This window comes from Falco punctatus (genome assembly GCF_963210335.1).
Source record: "Falco punctatus genome assembly, chromosome: 1".
NCBI lineage: Eukaryota > Metazoa > Chordata > Aves > Falconiformes > Falconidae > Falco > Falco punctatus.
This window is the reverse complement of record NC_137580.1, coordinates 93831794-93849385: the sequence shown is the minus strand read 5'-3', so window position 1 is coordinate 93849385 and position 17592 is coordinate 93831794. Positions and strand designations below refer to the sequence as shown.

The 17592-nt window shown below is 46.5% G+C and overlaps 2 protein-coding genes across 9 annotated transcripts in view; one reads left to right on the top strand and one right to left on the bottom strand.

Annotated features, from left to right (window-relative positions):
* Positions 1-33: 33 nt before the first annotated feature.
* Positions 34-9960, top strand: TCHP (trichoplein keratin filament binding; the record flags this gene model as incomplete). Its single annotated transcript, XM_080375866.1, has 12 exons — positions 34-212; positions 696-897; positions 1154-1210; positions 1750-1818; positions 2595-2768; positions 3267-3379; positions 3690-3756; positions 4049-4221; positions 5196-5277; positions 5516-5701; positions 5792-5935; positions 6629-9960. 12 exons carry the CDS (start codon positions 34-36, stop codon positions 6659-6661), a joined length of 1479 nt encoding a protein of 492 aa, XP_080231992.1. The 3' UTR covers positions 6662-9960.
* The window catches only part of GIT2 (GIT ArfGAP 2), a 34195-nt gene continuing 24111 nt past the window's right edge, over positions 7509-17592 (bottom strand). For all 8 annotated transcript variants that reach the window (XM_080375781.1, XM_080375783.1, XM_080375784.1 and 5 more), the window contains 4 exons: positions 16512-16594; positions 16215-16397; positions 11145-11208; positions 7509-10284 (listed from right to left, as the gene is read on the bottom strand). In XM_080375781.1, coding sequence (XP_080231907.1) covers positions 10072-10284; positions 11145-11208; positions 16215-16397; positions 16512-16594 — 543 coding nt within the window. In that variant the 3' untranslated portion in view covers positions 7509-10071. The remainder of the gene's footprint in view (positions 10285-11144; positions 11209-16214; positions 16398-16511; positions 16595-17592) is intronic.

The following is a 17592-nucleotide window of genomic DNA, read 5'->3' as shown; positions in this document are numbered from 1 at the left end:
GGGCGGCCGCCGTTGGAACTGGGGGGGCCAGCGATGGCGCTGAGGTGGGCGGCGCGGGGCCGGGCCCCGGAGCAATGGGCGGCCGAGCGGCGGCGGGAGCTGGAGGCGCGGAGCCGGCAGCAGTGGGAGTTGGCCAGCCGCTCCTTCGCCCGGGCTGCCATTTGCTGCGCCAGGCAGGCGCGGTGGAGCGCGCCGCGTGCCCTCCCGCCCAGGTACGGGCCGGGCCCCGGGGGGCCGTGGGGGGAGGCCGGGCCGGGCCCCGGGAGGTTGCGGCTGGGGAGAGGCCGGGCCGGGCCCCGGGGGGCCGCGGTTGAGGGGAGGCCGGGCCAGGCCCCGGGAGGCCGCGGTTGGGGGGAGGCCGCGGTTGGGGGAAGGCCGGGCCGGGCCCCGGGAGACCGGGGTTGAATGGTGGGGCCTGGCCCCGGGAGGCTGGGGTTTTGGGGGGGCGGGCCGGGGTTGGGAGAGCCGGACCCTGGGAGGCCGGGGTTGGATGGGGGGTGGGCTGCTCCCGGGAGGCCAGGCCTGGTCCCGGGACGCCGGGGCTGGGGGGAGGCCACGGTTAGGGAGAGGCCGGGCCCCGAGAGGCTGGGGTTTCGGGGGGGGCGGGCCAGGGTTGGGGGAGCCGGGCCCAAGTTGGATGATGGGGCCGGACCCCGGCAGGCGCTTCCCCCCCTGAGACGCCGGGTGTGTCGCAGCCCGGCGACGGTGCGGCGGGAGGCGGAGGAGGCGGCGGCGCGGCTGGAGCAGCGGCGGGCGCGGCTGCGGCGGCTGCTCGGCGAGGAGCGGGAGGCGCTGGCAGCGGAGCTGCGGGAGCGGCGGGGCGGCGGCCCGGGGGCCGCGGGGATGCGGCAGCGGTGCGAGGAGCTGCGAGCCAGCCGGGAGGAGCGGAGGAGGACGGTGAGGAGAGCGGTGGGGCCCGTCAGCTCTGCCGGGACAGGCCCCACAGCCCGGGGCTTGTTCCCCATCTCCCAGCAGTGAGCTGGCCACGGCTGCTCCCTTGCTTTAGGTGTGCCGGTTGTACTCGGGGGGGCTCAGCAGAAGACCCCACGCTGCGTTGTTCAGCACTGGTGCTCTTAGCTAATGGCTGCTTTGGGAGGGTTTGGCGTGTGGGAGCTTTCTGTGGCCTGATAGAACCCAACTCTCATTTTTCCAGGTTGCTGAGCAGCTGCTGTACGAGCACTGGAAGAAAAACAACGCTGAGCTCCGTGAGGTGACGTTACTTTCTTTTTAGTCCCCTTTGCCTTGCACTTACTAAACCAGTTTTTAACTTGAAAAGCATCATATATCTGCTGTTGGCATACATCTTGGATCATGGCAATTGTCCCAAGTTCTTATAGGCAAAAGGCAAAGAGTGAAATGGTTTAACTGTGAAAGAAGTCCTCCCAAAGCTGCTATTTTTTTAAATCAGTCAGAAGGCTGTTCTGGTGCAGAGCAGGTTTTCAGTGCCCATGATATAAATACCTCAGGTGCTTTTTAAATCTACCTGCTCATCCATGGTGCCCTAGCCGCCATAGCTCTTATTTTGGTGTCACTGTAGTGCTTCCCAGAACTGGTGTGTGACATTGGCCCTCATCTTGGAGACCTGGTGGGCACCAAGGGCACCCAGAAACGTGCCTCTGCAGAGGCAGATCCTGTTTGGACTTTGGGGCTACAGCTGGACCAGATGCTGCTCCAGAAAGTCCAGTAAATCCTGGGGGACAGGAGAGCCTTTAGCACTAATGGCAGTGCCATGACTGTTGTTGTCTACAGGTGGAGTCGGACCTGCACAGGAAGCATGTGACAGAGGCTTGGGGTGATCAGCTAATCCAAAAAGCCAAGGTATGCTGGCGTAGCCCAGGTGTTACGGGTCACTAGGGCCAGCTCCTGAAACGCATGAATATGTAGAAGTGTGTTTTGACCTGGCTGGCAGCCAGCCTGCTTTTCTGTACAGGCATAGCTCGAATGTGGAAGGAATAGGAACTGGCTGTTTGTTCGTTTCCTCGTATCAGTCTTGAAGCAAATAATGAGATCACCGTGCTCATGCACGTGATGGGGAGTTCCAGTGTCCACAGAATGACTGGAGCTAACAGGAAGGATGCTTTTTAACGAAGCCACGGGGTACACGCTATCTGCCTCTTAGAAAATCCAGTGCTGTCGGCTGTGGGATTCAGTGTGGCACTGGGCGCTCGTCTAACTGATGGTGAACTGCAGTGCAGAGCCAGTGCAAAGCTGCAAGAGCTCACTATTGAATATTCACGTACTAGATATGGGAATACAGCGATTTTGGTGTGAAAGAATAATAAAGGCCTTCAAATACACATTTCAGAGTTAACTAAAACAATCATCTAGGTTGTAATAGGAAAATCTGAATGTATTTGTGAGACCACCTGTGTTTAGCATCACATCTGTGCAGGGTCCTGTGTAGAGACTGATGGCCATTTCCAGGCAATGGTCAGTTTTGTTTTGTCCTTGTGTTCCTTCCTAGCATGTTTTGTTCCGTGTTTTCCCAATTCATGTCAGCTGGCAGGCGTTTGATTTATGGTTTTCCTGAGCCAGAGGCTGTTTCTTTGCATTAGCCTAACCTTAAATGCTGTGTTTTCTTTTGGTTTGGAAAGCAAGAAGCAACCGAACTTGAAGAGAAAAAACGTTATGAAAATCAGTATGAACGTGCACGAAGGGAAGCGCTGGAAAGAATGAGCCAAGAGAAAGAGAAGCGTCGGCTGGAAGAGAAGAAGCAAGCGGAGATGTTGCTTCAACAAATAGAAGAACTGAAATTACAGGAGACAGAGGTAATCTTTAGTTTCTCCTCATTTGAGAAGAAAATTAATTATTTCACTTGGAAATACAGCAACACTGACCTGACCTGACCTCTTCCCTCTAGATTTCTGCTAGGTTAAACCTGGAACAAAGTTAGCTGTGACATAATTTATGTTAGTATTGTAGACCCCTCCCCTGAACACTGGTGTATTAACTGAATTCTGGTAGCTTGTTTGCTCCTCTGGAAACGCGAGCACCCCTTTGTGCATCACCAGATGAGAAACAGATTTGTAGAAACTTCCGAGTGTGACAAGTTCAGGTCCAAGGCTTTGTCAGCTGGAGCTCCTCACAGTGTGCCTTGTGCTGTGAGCCACCGAGACACAAATTAAATTAATGTGGAGTATTTACTGCAGTGAGGATTTTGACTCTTGCAGAGGAGCAGAATGGGGTGCAAACTCTGGTACAAACATGCTTTCTGGGATGTCCTAGGTCTCTGACAAGACTCTTTCTTTGTTGTTGTTTTATTTCAGGCAAAAAAGCTGAAAAAAGAACAAGAGAATTTATTAAAGCAGCAGTGGGAGCTGGAGAACTTGGAGGAAGAAAGGAAACAAATGGAAGAGCGCCAGAAGAAGAAAGAGCTTGGGTATGAGATCGAGTGTAGCTTGTTTCCACAGGGCTTGGTTAGAACCTGTTCCTGTATCTGCCATAGTACTTGTGGCACAAGGAGATAGTTCAGATAGCAGCACTGGGTTGTAAATGTTTGGGTTTTGATGGAAGTGCCCAGAACAGCCAATGAGCAAGCTCATTGGTGCTGTTACTTCTTTTTGTTCGTGTTAGTGGTAGCAAGTACCTCTGTTGCCTGTAAGTTCCATTGTCATAGATGTACCTTCTGCTGGTGTATAATAACTTAGGGCTTTGGAGTCAGTTTGAATGTTTTCTTTTTTCTCCTTCAGTCGCTTTTTGAGGCATCAGTGCCATGCCCAGTTAAAGAGACGAGCTCAGCAGATACAGGAGGAGCTGGTAAGAGAAAGTACCCCTTGATTTATACGTTACAGATACTGTGCGCTGAAAAAACTTGGTCTTTGTGTTTCATTTATGTGCCTGCCTCATGCCTACAGATAATTAATTAGGAAGCCCCTTCCAGCTTGTGAACGGGCCTGGAGCAAAGGGGCCATGAGGAAGCCAGCAGACTGAGTGTCTTGCTGAGCACGCACTCGACACTGTCACCAGTAATTTGTAGAGTAGCCCTCCACTCAGGCTGGATAGTTGCTAATCTTGCTGAATAGTTCTTAATCTTGTGGTTTTTCTCAAGGAGATAGACAGGCAAATCTTGTTAGCCCTCCTCGAGAAAGAAGATGAGGATCAGCACCGCCAGTCTGCGCAACGAGAACAAGCTATTGCAGATGTCGCATGGATGAAACACGTCATTGAGGAACAGCTCCAGTTAGAAAAACAGAGGGAAGCAGAGCTACAGACTTTCTTCAGGTGGGTCTGCCCACCATCTAAAGAGACCACATGCGCTGAGTGTTCCTGCCTGGTTGGCAGAGCTCCATCTGTGTTAAATCTGAGTGGGCATTAGGAAGCATTGACTGGTTGGCCTTGCAGTTCTGGAAATGCTGCAGTAGAAGTGAGCTCTGCCCCTTCAGTCCATGTGCAGAGTACCATGATAGGTGCTCAGCCTGCCACCACAGACAGACCTGAAGCTTTTCTGCCAGGGCAGAATCAAAATCTGAGGCTGTTTTTCAACTACCTCAGCCCAAGATCTAGTCCATAATTTGTTGCATTAGCTCTAATGCAACAGCTTCAGTAACAAAAAAAAGGTAGTAATACAAAGATGGCAAGAAAGACCTTTTAGTTCCAGCTACTTTGTAACCAACTTTCAATAATTCCGCATTACTGATGCGGAAGGGTTTAGTTTAGTGACTCCAAAACCTGCGGTTTCCTTCTGTGTCTGAGGGCCTGTATGTAGATAAAATCTGCCTCAGGTTCCTCATTCAGGTTCAACTTACGCTCTCCCCAGTGCAGAGAGCATCTAGGTTGGTGACAGGATGGTGCATGCTACCATCACGTTTTAGTTAAAAGGTTTTGTTGCAGAGGAAAGATTTGCAAAATTTTCAGCTTTTCCAGCAAAACCCTAAACTATCGATTCCCTGTGTGAAGTAATAGCCTTGTTAAGAGGCAGGCTTCCTCCCAAGGCTCTGTCGTGGGTGTGGCAGATTGGTGCATCCAAGAAGTGCTGCTGCAAACCAGCATTTCCTTCAGTGAGTCACCTTCTGCTCTTTGGTAATGGGGAGATCAGAGCAGTTCTCTGAAATAAGCGCCGGTGGGGCAGATACACTAGCTGCCGGCCATCAAATCTGAAGAGAAACGCAAGTGCTTCTCTGAAGCGCAGGGTAGCTCGCCTATGCCCATGGAGTATACAGGGTTTTTTTAAACTATATTCTTCCTCTCTCCTTTAGAGAAGAAGCTAAAAAAGTGTGGGAGAAAAGGGAAGAAGAATGGGGAAGAGAGAAGGCAGCCAGAGACCGCCTGATGAATGAGGTGATGACCTTTTTTGATTAGGTGCCTCTCTTGGTTCAATGAAGCCACTGTTCCAGCTGTAACCCTCCACCCTCCAGAGGGTTACAGCCTTCAGCAACCAGGGCAGAATTTTTTCTGCTTGTCTGATGCGTTTTCTGAGAACAGTTTAACCATCTGCACTGAGATTTCCCCAGTTTTGCTTCTGAGGCTGGCCCCTTTCTTGACTTAATGTCTCCTTTAATCCTCTCGCTTCACAAAGGTCCTTGCAGGCAGACAGCGCCAGATCCAAGAGAAGATGGAGTTAAACAGACGAGCCCAAGAAGAGTCTATAAAGTATCGAGAGCAGCTGATTAAAGAACTTGAAGAGGCGAAAGAACTGATTAGGCGAGAGAAGGAGCAGGAGGAGGAACTGAAGACAGCCTGCAGGCAGGAGTTGGAGGCGCAGGTATGGCACACTTTCCAGATGTGCACCCAGCTGTTGAACAGTGGTCTGTGTCTGATCTTGCTGTAACAGCCCTGTCTTCTCTGTGCTCAGATGACAGAACGCCACCTACAAGAACAGGAGGAGGAGCGGTGCCGGAGGGAGGAGGAAGAAGAGGAGAGATCAGCCAGGCAGTGCTATGAGGAGTTAGTGCGGCAGGAGGCCAAGCGCATGGCTGAGCAAGGCTATCGCAGCAGGGTAGGTACCGGCAGTAAGGGGAAGCCTGTACATCTGGCACACCCCGACATGCAAGCCCAGGGAGGAGGAGGGCAGCGGCATCACCCAAACACAATTCTCAGTGTTTCTAAATCTGCACCTTAGTTGCCACACAGCACTTGGGCAGAACACTGGGCCTTCCTGCCCCGGTGCCATTTCTAACAGAGGTCTGCAGTTCTTACAAAGTGCTTTTCTCTTTTGCTGATATGGATGCTTTAGGTCCGAATTTCTAAATAATTTTTGAGGCAGACATGTTGCTACTGCCTCAGATGTTATTCCAATAGTTTTCAGCATTATCAGCTGCATTCATGCAGTTGGTACAGTGCATCTCAGGTGCCCAATGTCTTCTGTTGTGCTTTGTCTAGCTCTAAAAATGAAGATTAATTTGGATAACCCTACCTAAACCACCTGCCCAGCCGATTGTATTTTGCATACTAAAATACAGGCTACTCTACAGAGTCACTCACACATCTGTCATTTATTAGACGGTAGCTACTAAAGTCAGGGAAGGCTGGAAGGAGGTTGTTACTGCCTTAAAGTATCATACTGATGCCTTTTCTTGGAAGATACTCTGACCTTGGCAAAGTACCCCCTTTGCATGCTGAATAGCAGGTCTAGGGAAGTTTAATTCTAGAGCCCGTAACACAGTTACTGTCTTTGTTTTGACCCTGTTAGCTCTACAGTTACCCAAAGGCAGCATGGACCTGAGGATTCTTGTCCTTTGCACGTGAGGAAGGAGCACTAAATGCAGTTGCAGACTACAGAAAGAAAACTTTCGAAGAGTCAAGGAACTCTTGAAATTAATGGTGGCTTTGGAATAGTCTACAATGATGCCGAGACGCAACACAGTGCATTTGTGAAAATATCTAGCTGTAGCCCAGCTGAATGCAAGAGCAAACTTTTACTGGCTGCAAGACCGTGGAGGTATGAGCATCCTTGGAGGACTGCATTGCTTCACTTTCTCCATGTTCAGGAGTTGTGATGTATTTCAGTACGTGCTACGCTAGGGCAACACAGCAAATACATGAGACCTTTGGAGCTAAATCAGGAAAGAATCTGTGCCTCCTGTGGAACACAAACTATAAACTGCTCTGCGCTGCATTTGCTACTTAAATGTCAGCCTCCCACCTCTGAGAAGGTGGCTTTTAGGAGTCAATCCATAATGCACACTGCACTGGATAGGTGATGTGCTGCAGCAGTAATTCTTAACATGTCCAGTTCCTATCCATAAGGTGCTGAAGACTTCATTAAATGTTGTGTTTAACTTGTTTCATAAATAATAATTGCAACCTGCACAACCATTTGTTTCTTTACATAAGCAATGTGCAACAAGAGGAGGGAAGGGGAGTTGTAGTTGATGACTGCACTTGATTCCTTGCTATTATCATCAGCAACTGCAGCTTAAAGTCAGTCAATGTGCTTTAGCTGGTGTGTCGGGTCCTCTCACAGGGACAGGTCCCATCTCAGCACCACGTGCTTTACTTGACTATAAAGAAAAGATCTAGGAAAAGGTTTCCAGAGTACCAGCAGTCAAATAAGCCCAAGTAACTTCCCATACCAAAAGGGTTTTAGCATTTTATAGTAATACTGTAAACAAAAGATTAAGTAAAAATATTGTACAGACAGAATGACACTGATAAATACAAGTTTTGGAAAAAGGCAAAAAAATGTTTACTTTCCTATGCAGCATTTTGTAAAGAAAGAGCAAGTTTGTTTACAGGGGGAAAAAAGATGAGATCTAGGCATAAAAGGAAAACCCCACCTTTGTTATTTCAGGTGTTATAAAGCTACTGACCAGCACTGCTGTATGATCTGAGAGCTAGTCTATTTACTACTGTTCACTTCCACCCTTGGTTTTGAACCACTCTGCCCGTTTACAAAAAGAGCTGATGCAGCACATCAGCATGTGCTCAGACCATGTCCTGTTTCACTAAGAACATCAGAAAAATCACTTCTCTTGCGCCACAGTCACTGTGGTTCTGGAGTGGTGATGCAGAAATGCTGTTTAAAGTAACAGAGTGGGAAATCAGTTGTGGGTTGGCCTTGCTTTTATAGCTAAATGGTTGATTTTACAAAATCTGGAGCTAGCATAGCTGGAACAAGGGCTTGCTGTTACCAAAGTGTCCGTTTGTTTTGGTACAGAGGCAAGTTTAAACAACTGATAAAACATAATTCAGTGTTACCCTACTTTACCTGGTTTCCAAAGTGTATTAAAGAAAAGCATACAGTGGTGTCCCGTTTACAAATACCACGCGCTGCCTTTCAATGATGCCAATTTAAGGAAGAGTTCCTAGAAGGTGATCAATGTATTTAATTGCCAGTAGCATAATTTTGAAGCAGGTTTTACAAGTGTCTTCTGTAGTTTTAATCCCAGCCTGTCTGTGTTCCTGTGAGTTGAGAGACAGTTCTGGAATTCAGAAATGCAGAAACGAAATAAGAAACCCCACAAGGAAGAACATTAATTTACTGGGTTGTCATCTGCTCTCTCCATTCCTTTACTCCCTTAAACTTGCACTACTTTTCTGAAAGGGAGCTAATGACAACATAGAAGAATCCAACAGTGTTATGGGACTCTGTGTGTGTTTCTATGTATATATAAACACACACTGATTTGAGAAGGAACTAACCACTGAACTTTAGTTCGTTCACCTGAGGTTTTTCACCAGCAAACCTGGAAGAAGAGTTTATGGGTTTGGCAGACTACAGCCCTGTTTGGGGAAGAGCAGATAGCCATTTCTGACACAAACATTCCTGTCAAATAAACCTGCTTAATCAACTGCTGCCATGTCACAGCTCCTGCAGTTTCCTAACTTTGCTCTTGACTACAAGACCGCTCTAAAGTCTTGCTGTGGCCAGCTCCTTGAAAATGACAACACGCTTCCAAATGCAACACAGGCAGAGGCAAAAATTAGTGATTTCCCCCCACCCCCATGGAATTTAAGACTCCCCCAAACCCTCTCATTTTTGAAATTACGGACTGACACATTTTTTGGAAGTTTTTTGCACTGTCATGCACATGAAAAAACCTGAAACACTGATGTTTTTTACCCATCTACCTTTCTGACAGGCAGCCTTGTGTGGGTTACTCCATATGTAGCTTGTAAAATTTTGAAAGATTTGCATAAAACTTACTAGGTAGAAGAAATCTTTTCACATTTGGATATGTTGAGGTACAGAGGTTATATGATATGGCAGACGTAGCTGCTTTTGCACTGGCACTCTTCTAAATTCCTTTTTTGTGTTTTTAATCATCACAGAATTAACGAAATTGCATCTTGAATTACTGAACAATGCTGCTACAAACAAGACTGTGCCTTGAAGATGACAAAAAATTCCGTAGGAAACTTAAGAATGAATTATTAAATCTGAAACAAAAGATAATATTTTAACCACTAATGCCCTAAAGTAACATCAAACATATATTAATGGCATAGTGACAACTAAAAGAAATAACTACTAAGCTTCAAATTCCTTCCAAAACAGGTAAAGTGACAAAGACCGTGTACAGTTACATGTAACAAGCTTCGATGCCCACAACTACCACTGTTTTAGCAGACTAAAAACATATTATTGCACAACAGTTGATATGGGAACAGATAATATTCGGCTTGTACTCCATTATCAGGACTACAACCTTCTTCCTGGTGGTTAGCAGTTATAATGCCAGAGCCTTCAGAGCCTGTTTCGCTGCAGGTTTCTCGGACAGCAGCATCACAGTGCAGGAGGCTCCAGGACAGACAAACCAGAGGTGAGATTCTGCCCTCTGATACCTGCAGCTGACTTCAGCAGGAGTTTTGCAAGCAATATCTGAAAGCAGAACGTGGCCCCAAGGAAACATCTAGCAAGAGCTTGATACAACGCTGGTACGTGATATGGGCTCAATAGCTAATTGCAACATGCTATTATCTGTAACTAAACTGGCAACACAGGCACAAAATAAGGCAGTGGGTTAAATTAATCATAAAATTGTTAGAAAACATGCAAAAATAATACTGAGGTGTTTTTTTTTTAAAAAAAAGTTTCTTGCCCCTTTACTTTTTCTAATAAAAATTTGAATAGTTCCAACCTGTATTTGAAATCCAACCTTTAAAAAACAAGACTAAAAAGCCAAGTGCGACTCAGTTGTTGTTCTCTTTGGTTGTGATGGTAACCAGCTGTTTAGCAGCCTTGGCGATGTCGTAAGCGCACTGGATAACTTGCTGCGTGACCAGCTGGATGTCTGTCGTAGGGCAGGTCTCCACGGGAAGGGTTTTTTTGCACTCGGATTGGAGTCTGTAGGCACTAGATGTCAGCAGACGCAAAGAAGTCCTTACCAGTTCAGATTTGGGTTTCTGGGAAAGGGAAGGAGAAGTTGAACTAGACAGAACAACAAAATCATTTCAGGGTCGTGTACTGATGTTCTTTAATACGGGACATCTGCTGCTAGAGCCCAGCTTTCTGCACAGACTTCCCTGGGCTGTAGGAGACGTTACAAGCCATCGCTGCTGCAGAGACGTGGGGTAGGGGCGGATGAAACATGTTCACGGAATTTCTCCTCCCTCATTCTCAGGGACATTTCAAACCGCTGCCAGGCAGCACACAGGGAATACTGCTTCGTGCTCTCTCATTTAGGAAGTTGTCATACAGATTTTCTAGTGCCCATTTACTGCTACCCAGCCCATGTCCTGGCTGACATCAGGGTAAGGCATGCACAAAGCAATCTGTTCAGGCAGACACAACAGCACTAGATTTTCCTCGCAGTTTTGTAGAGGTAGATAAGACTTTATAAAAACTTAAACTCGTGGACATTTCACTCCCTAAACTTGCTGTGAAGAAACCGGTCGCTTTGGTAGATGGGTAACAAATCTAAACATACCTGCAAGTAAGAAATCCAGGCAACAGCACTCAAAAGGGAGACTAGGGGGTGATGAGCCTAGCAAAATTTCCATATAGCCACATGACTCCTCAGGCTAGATGCAAGTAGCCTCCAGTTTTGGAGGAACTGCGTGCAATTCCAAAGAGTGTCAAGTTCAAGAGTAACGTTAAAGGCCTGGATTCATACATTAGCATGCTAATAAATACAAAGATGCAAGATGTGACAAAAACACCTAGTCATTTCTCCCTACCTTTGGCTTTTGGTTTTCATTTACCAAAGGGAAATCTACTAATAAGGAATGAGGCCAAAAACATCTTAATGCTGGAAGGTACTTACTTTTGGGAACAAGGCTGCCATTTCCGTTACTGCCACGTGTATTCTCTCGGAGCATGGTATATAGCTGCAAAAAGACACAAGGTATTATTCATGATGTAAAGACTCCCTTTCCTCTTTCATTTTACTAGTCGGTGGCTATTATCCTAAAAATAACTGATTAACAAACCCCCCATATGTATTCTAAAAATGTCATTGTAGGCTGCACTGAAGGCATCTGAAGTAGCTAGTGCAATCCACAATATGGTGACTGAATAGAGTCTCCTTAGCATTCCCCAGCATACTGCAGGCACAACGTGTATATAACTATGCAACTTCAGAAAAAGCAAGAACTTAACCAATAATGCAAAATTATTTCTTAAGTTTTCATTATTCTTCAAAGTTTGTTTAAAGGAATAACTGTCCACACCTATAATACCAAACATTGTCAGAAAACGTAATTTTTTAATGCAATTATGGAAACACGTCTGTGAATATTAATCACACATTAATTCATACACACGCATTTCCTAGCCTCCCCCCCTGCCCAACTACTCAAATGCTAGAATTCATCTCCAAGTTGTACAGAAAACTGCTCAGCTCGTTCTGTTTGGTGTATGCACGATGACATATTATTATGTGTGGGACAGCATGCTCAAGCACACTGGTTCATGTAAGTCAGGCACAAAGTAAGATTCTGCAGCTTGAAAATATTTAAACAGAATCTAGTGATACAGAGGTGCTTTGGAAAAAAAGCAACTTTTTTTTTTTTCCCCCTCAGTGCAGTGTCGATGATCAAAAGCAGATTAAAAAACCCCACTTCGTATGTGGGATTCTAAATAAGTAGATTAACTTGCTGCCATTTTGGGACAATCGCTATGCGTTTGTTTTGAAAGAGCTTTCTCTGTACAGCAAGACTATAAAATCAGACTACTAAAAGAAAAGTTTTTAAACTGCTAAGGATCTAAGCAGCTGAAGGTATCTAGTTATCTCAGAAGCACAGCTGAAAAAAACCAAGGGTGTTTCAATGGATTTTATGTTTCAGAGTTGAATTCTGTCCATCCAAACTTAAAAGTAATTTGACAGTCAAGAGTTGGTATTTATAGGACTGTCTTGTCTACACCTCTAAAGTAACACAATTTTCCTGCACTACTTTTCCATGTGCAAGTTAAAGTAGAAACCTTTAAAAAAACCACTTTGTACCTAAGTTACCAAAAAAAACTATGTTCAAAACACTTAGCAAGACCTGAAGTCTGACCTCTGTAAGCTTTTCACCCATCAGTTCTCAGCCACTCTGAGCAATCCCTGTAACAAACATGCCTCTCTGGGTCAGCAGCCAGGCTGGAAGCTTTTGTTTGCTGCAGAGATGCATGCTGAGGACACACCTTGGTTCCAAGGAGATTTATTTACATCTTTGTATCAGTTCAAGCCAGGAATGCAGCATCATGCATATATTTCCTTTTTCTCATTTCACAAACTGGAAGGCTAGACACCTACTGAGAATGGGGCATGCCAAACTTTCAGTACATAATTCACACCTCGCTGTTTTGGTTAAGTTTAACTAAAGGTAAAACATCACATGAAGGTAACTTAACACCAAGATGCCTTCTTGGATTAATTTATACGCAGTAAACAGACAATGCACAATTCTTATACAGCAGCTTACAGATACATGCATCTCCAAACTACTTTCAGTGTGTGAGTTTTAGGTGGAATATTCAGTAATTCTGCTGAGTTAGCTAATTGGCAGATTTGGTCCTCATAGATTTCACTCCTGATTTATACCAAATGAAAATGGGTCTGTTCAAAATAGACCTTGAAGCTATTTACCATAAGCTGCTGTGAAGTGCTGTGTTAGTGTGGTCTGTCAAAAATCTGTTTTCAAAAGACTCCTTTTTATGCTTCAAAGGCTCAATTTTAGCATAAGTTAGTTAACATGATTCAATCTTAAGCAAGAAAATCTCAAAAATCACAAAGCAACAGCATTCGAGAAAAGTATTCAGCATCTGTAGATTATGGTAGATCATTGCCCTTTCAAGCAAAAAGAAACCCCAACCCTGGTTATTATTTATGCAGTCATCTTGCAACACCAAAGGTGCAAAAGTAGGTCACTTGCAAATTCACTGAGAAAGACACAACACACTGGGGTCATTTTGGCAATGCAGGAAAATTGCTTTAAAAAGGAGTATTTCCCTTTGTCTCAATCACAAGTTCTTCCAAATAAACTAGAAGTCAAGTCTTCCAAGTTCACTGTCATTCCCATTCTGCTACTGAGTTAACAATTAATTTGCTCCCTGAAAGCCACACTGAACAGTACTTTACCTCATTAAAAAGCCAGTTTGCTGATTAAACCCTTCACTAACAAGGCAGAGAAAGAGCCCTAAGAATAACTTGAATGAAAGAGACCAAGATTAATGGCAGGTATTTCATAATATGTTCTCTAGGTTAGCTGCAAAGTTTACAGCGTGTCTTGGAGGACTGGCTTTATTTTATAGTCTAAACACTCACTGTAAGCTTGTGAAATAAGCTGTTGAGTTTACACACATTCCAGTAAGACATCAGGAAGACATTCAAGTAGTGACATCTTGGAAAAAAAAAAATACTCCATCATTAGCAGTAACTTGTGGTAACCTCTTCCTCCAGTCCTGATATTCGTCACTGGCAATAACTCCTGGGGTTAGAACTTGGGAAGTTCCGTTTCAAAGAACACCTCACTTATATTTCATTTTTATTTTAGACAGTAAATATTTTGGTCAGGTTGGAAGATACTATATAAACACACATCTTTTTTCATTGATTCAAGATACAAATGATCTCATTTGACATGCCAGCTGTATAAACAGTCGAGGGCCAAAGCTGTCAGGTGGGAGTGTTGTATGTTGGGAACCGTGAAACTTCTGCTCCTTTTGCAACAGAGCACAGAAGCAGCAACCACATGTTGTGCTGTTAGTTGTCATAATTTAATTTACCTCAGTGGACAACAAACAGAATAGAGACAGGAGAATCGTTTACATTAGAGCCAGTTCCAGGCTGTGATTCCGTTCCCCATTAAATCAATACTGGGAGCTTTGACTGAACGGGTAATCCCACAGGTTCATAACGCTCTGTACTAGCTATCTGTGATTCCATCGTCCCCCAAAGCATTTCATGCATAGCCTTCCACGACCCCTGTGCAGATGGTGTGTGAGGGAAAGAGGCAGCAGAGAGAAAGAGAAAGGACACTGTGCCTGGGAGGCAGGGACAGAGGCCAGAGTACCAGGAGGCAGGACCGGGCTGCTGGATGGTCAGAGGCTGCAGGGGAGCTCTCTCAGCCCAGGGAACCAGCGTGCTGAAGCAGCCGAGGCTATGTCTGAGCTTGAGCGTGCCCACACGCTCTAATGGTCTACTCGGCCAGTTGAGCACAGGAATAGGAACGGAAGAAAGCAAGGGGGAAAAAAAAAAAAAAAAAAAAAAAAGGAAGAAGGTGTTTCATTAATAGATTATATTCTTGCATCGTTTTACTATTCTCCAATTATCTATGCAGCGCATGATTTTTATCTACAGCATTCCTAACACTAGCTTGGAAGATGTATTATTACAGCCCTAAGTATCTCATTTTGTTAAGGAAGTGTTCCCCTATTGCAAGAAGGGGATGGTGGAAGAAGCCTACTCTGTCTTCTGCGTGTCCTAGGCTGTGCATCTCTCAGCCCACTGAGACAAAGCCAGGGAAAAGGAAAACGAGGAACAGCAGCTTCATAGTTCAGTGTTTTGCAAGATTATACTCATTGAAGTACTGGCAAACACCCCACTCCACACATGGTACAGAAAAGAAAATAAAAAAGAATGTAACAAGTTGTTTAAAATTATATTCAATTTAACAGTGAAAGCTAGGTACACTGCATTGTTTCTTTCAATGATTTTTTTTTAAATATAATTCAAATACTAAAAACTGTGATAGACATAAAACCTAAACTCATTTAAAACTTCTCCGTGAGAAACTAGCAATGAGAGATTGCAGTGGAAAAGGTTATGGACAAGGGCAACCAGCTCAGCACAAACACGTTAGAACTCGCCATTTGGCATGAGGAGAGGCCGTGCACTGTCCTTCTAAAAATAGAAAAGTACAAGAAGGAAAAAACACAGAAGAGAAGTGGCCTCATTGTTGTGCACTTTGCTCAGCAAGGCAGGAAGCGAGGGCTTAACATCAATCGCCAGCCGCTTCTCACAGGCGAGGACAGGCACAGAACTTGGGGTGGGAGGCAGAACGAAAGACTTGCCGGTCTACAAGTTCAGATTTTCTGGAGACCAAAGGTGTCCCAGAGCCAAAACGTGTTCGTACCTGGGAAGACGTAACTCTTATTTAGTCTTCTAGAAGAGCTTTGCAGGAGCACCACCTGATGATCAGTCAAGGGCAGTGTCACTTTTACTCACAGCTATTCTGAAAATTAATTGTTCAGCTGGGCCAGAAGCTCCAGGAGGGAGCTGAAGCTATGTGCTACCTGACATGCTGATGAACAGTCTCCTGCTTACTCAGCTATGTCTGTGTCTAAACTCAGTAGTTAAAAACAGATTTTGGTGGTTCATTATCTGTACTAAGATTTCAGTAGGAAAGCTGAATTATTTCTGCCTTTGTAACTTCTTCCTGAAACAAGACTTGGTGTTACTACCACACCTCTGTGGGGCACCCTCACCTAAGGACGCAGAGATCTGAAGGTCCAAGAACTTACGCCAAGTTCTCTAGCAACACATTTGATTTATATCTAAACCAACATTCATTCTGCAGCAGGACTTCACAAGCGCTTTGTTCCAAGTGCTCCCTGTCCCTGTGCCAGCTGTGGGCAGGGCAGGCAGTGCTGCAGCCAGAGCCCACTCGCAGAGGGCTGCACCGGCTTTTTGGACAGGAGCATGCACATTCCCACCACCACTGGGGTTGGTCACTCATCCCTACTCACCCCATGGCACTAGCTCCAGTACACCAGGAAACACCACGGAGCTACAAGTTTTGTAGGTGTGAAATCAGCACCTCTAGTGTTAATGCAGGTGGTGGTGGCCCGAAGGATTTTTTTTTTCCATTTTCTCACCAACTCTGGACCTTTTCCAGCACTCACGCCTTACCTGTCATGCTTGTTCTCTTGCGCCGCTCGCAGCAGCTCCTGAATATTCTTAGTGATCTGCTCAGTCTTCCGAATCACATCTTCTGTACTGGGCAAACTGGAGCTGGGGGCTGTGTCTGTGTCCTCAGGGATGGATCCTTCCCCCTGCCAAATGACACTCCTCTGCCGGCCCTTCCTGCCTGACCTGCAAAGGGACAAAGCAGAGGTCAGCCCTGCGGGACAGAACTGGCTGCTCCCACAACTCCCCACCCTCGGACAGCGTGGAGCTGTGCTGTTAGCTCTGCGTCACTGCACCTACCCCGTCTCCTCCAGCTCCAGGGGCACAGTGGGGTTATCGTAGTCACTCTCGGACACACTGCTCTGCTTCTCCAGCTTTGAGGCCTGCAACGAGTACAGATTTAAGTGTCGTTCAGGAAAGCAGCGCCCCGAGCTGTGCCAGCGCCACATCCTGCATCCGCAGGCTCACTTTTTAGTGCACCAGCCGCTACCCTGGAGCCTGATGCGCTCCCCCCGCCCCACGCCAGGCTCCTGCTGCCAGCTTGTACCCCAGGCCCTGGGTGCACGGCACAGCCCCCCAGCAGGGCTAGGACAGACAGCCACAGCACTGCATCCGTCCCCTGCCACCGAAACAGCCGCACAGGCACTCAGGGGAGCGGAGCCCAAACGGAGAGGGCAGGGCCACCATGGAACAGGAGGCCCACCATGGAGGAAAAGGCTAGACCAAGAGCAGGAGGCCCACAGCGAACCAGAGGCTGAACACAGAGCGGAAACCAAACTGAGCATGGGAGGCTGGCGTGAGGATTGAGGCCTGGCACAAGGTGAGAGGCTGAACCAAGTAAGGGAGGCTCGTGAGAGAGCAGAAGCCCAATCAAGCACGGAGGTCTGGCCACAGAGCAGAGGCTGACCCCAGGAAGCCCACCGCAAAACGGGAGACCAAAACCGAGAGCTGAGGGCTGTTGCAATGGGAAAACCAAAATAAAGACAGGAGGCTGAAGTGATGGTGGGAGGCCCATTGCACAGCAAAGGCCAAATTGCAGGTGGAAGACCCAAAGGGCATGTATGGACAAGACTTGGAGCCCATTGCAGACTGGAGGCCAAAACGGTGGGAGGCTGCAATAGGGGTAGAAGGCTGAAATGAGGAGAGTTGAGGCCCACTGCAGATTTGAGGCCAAAACAGGGAAGGTTGAGGCCCACCAAGCATTTGAGACTGACACAAGGTTGGGAAGCCAAGTATGTGAGAGTTGTGGCCCACAGCAGAGGATAGGATGAAAGAAGGGCGGGAGTCCTAACCATCAGGAGTAGAGGGCCACTGAAGAAGGGGTGTCAGAAGGAGGGTGCGAGGACAATTCCAAAGTGGAAGCCAAAATGAGGGCTGGAGG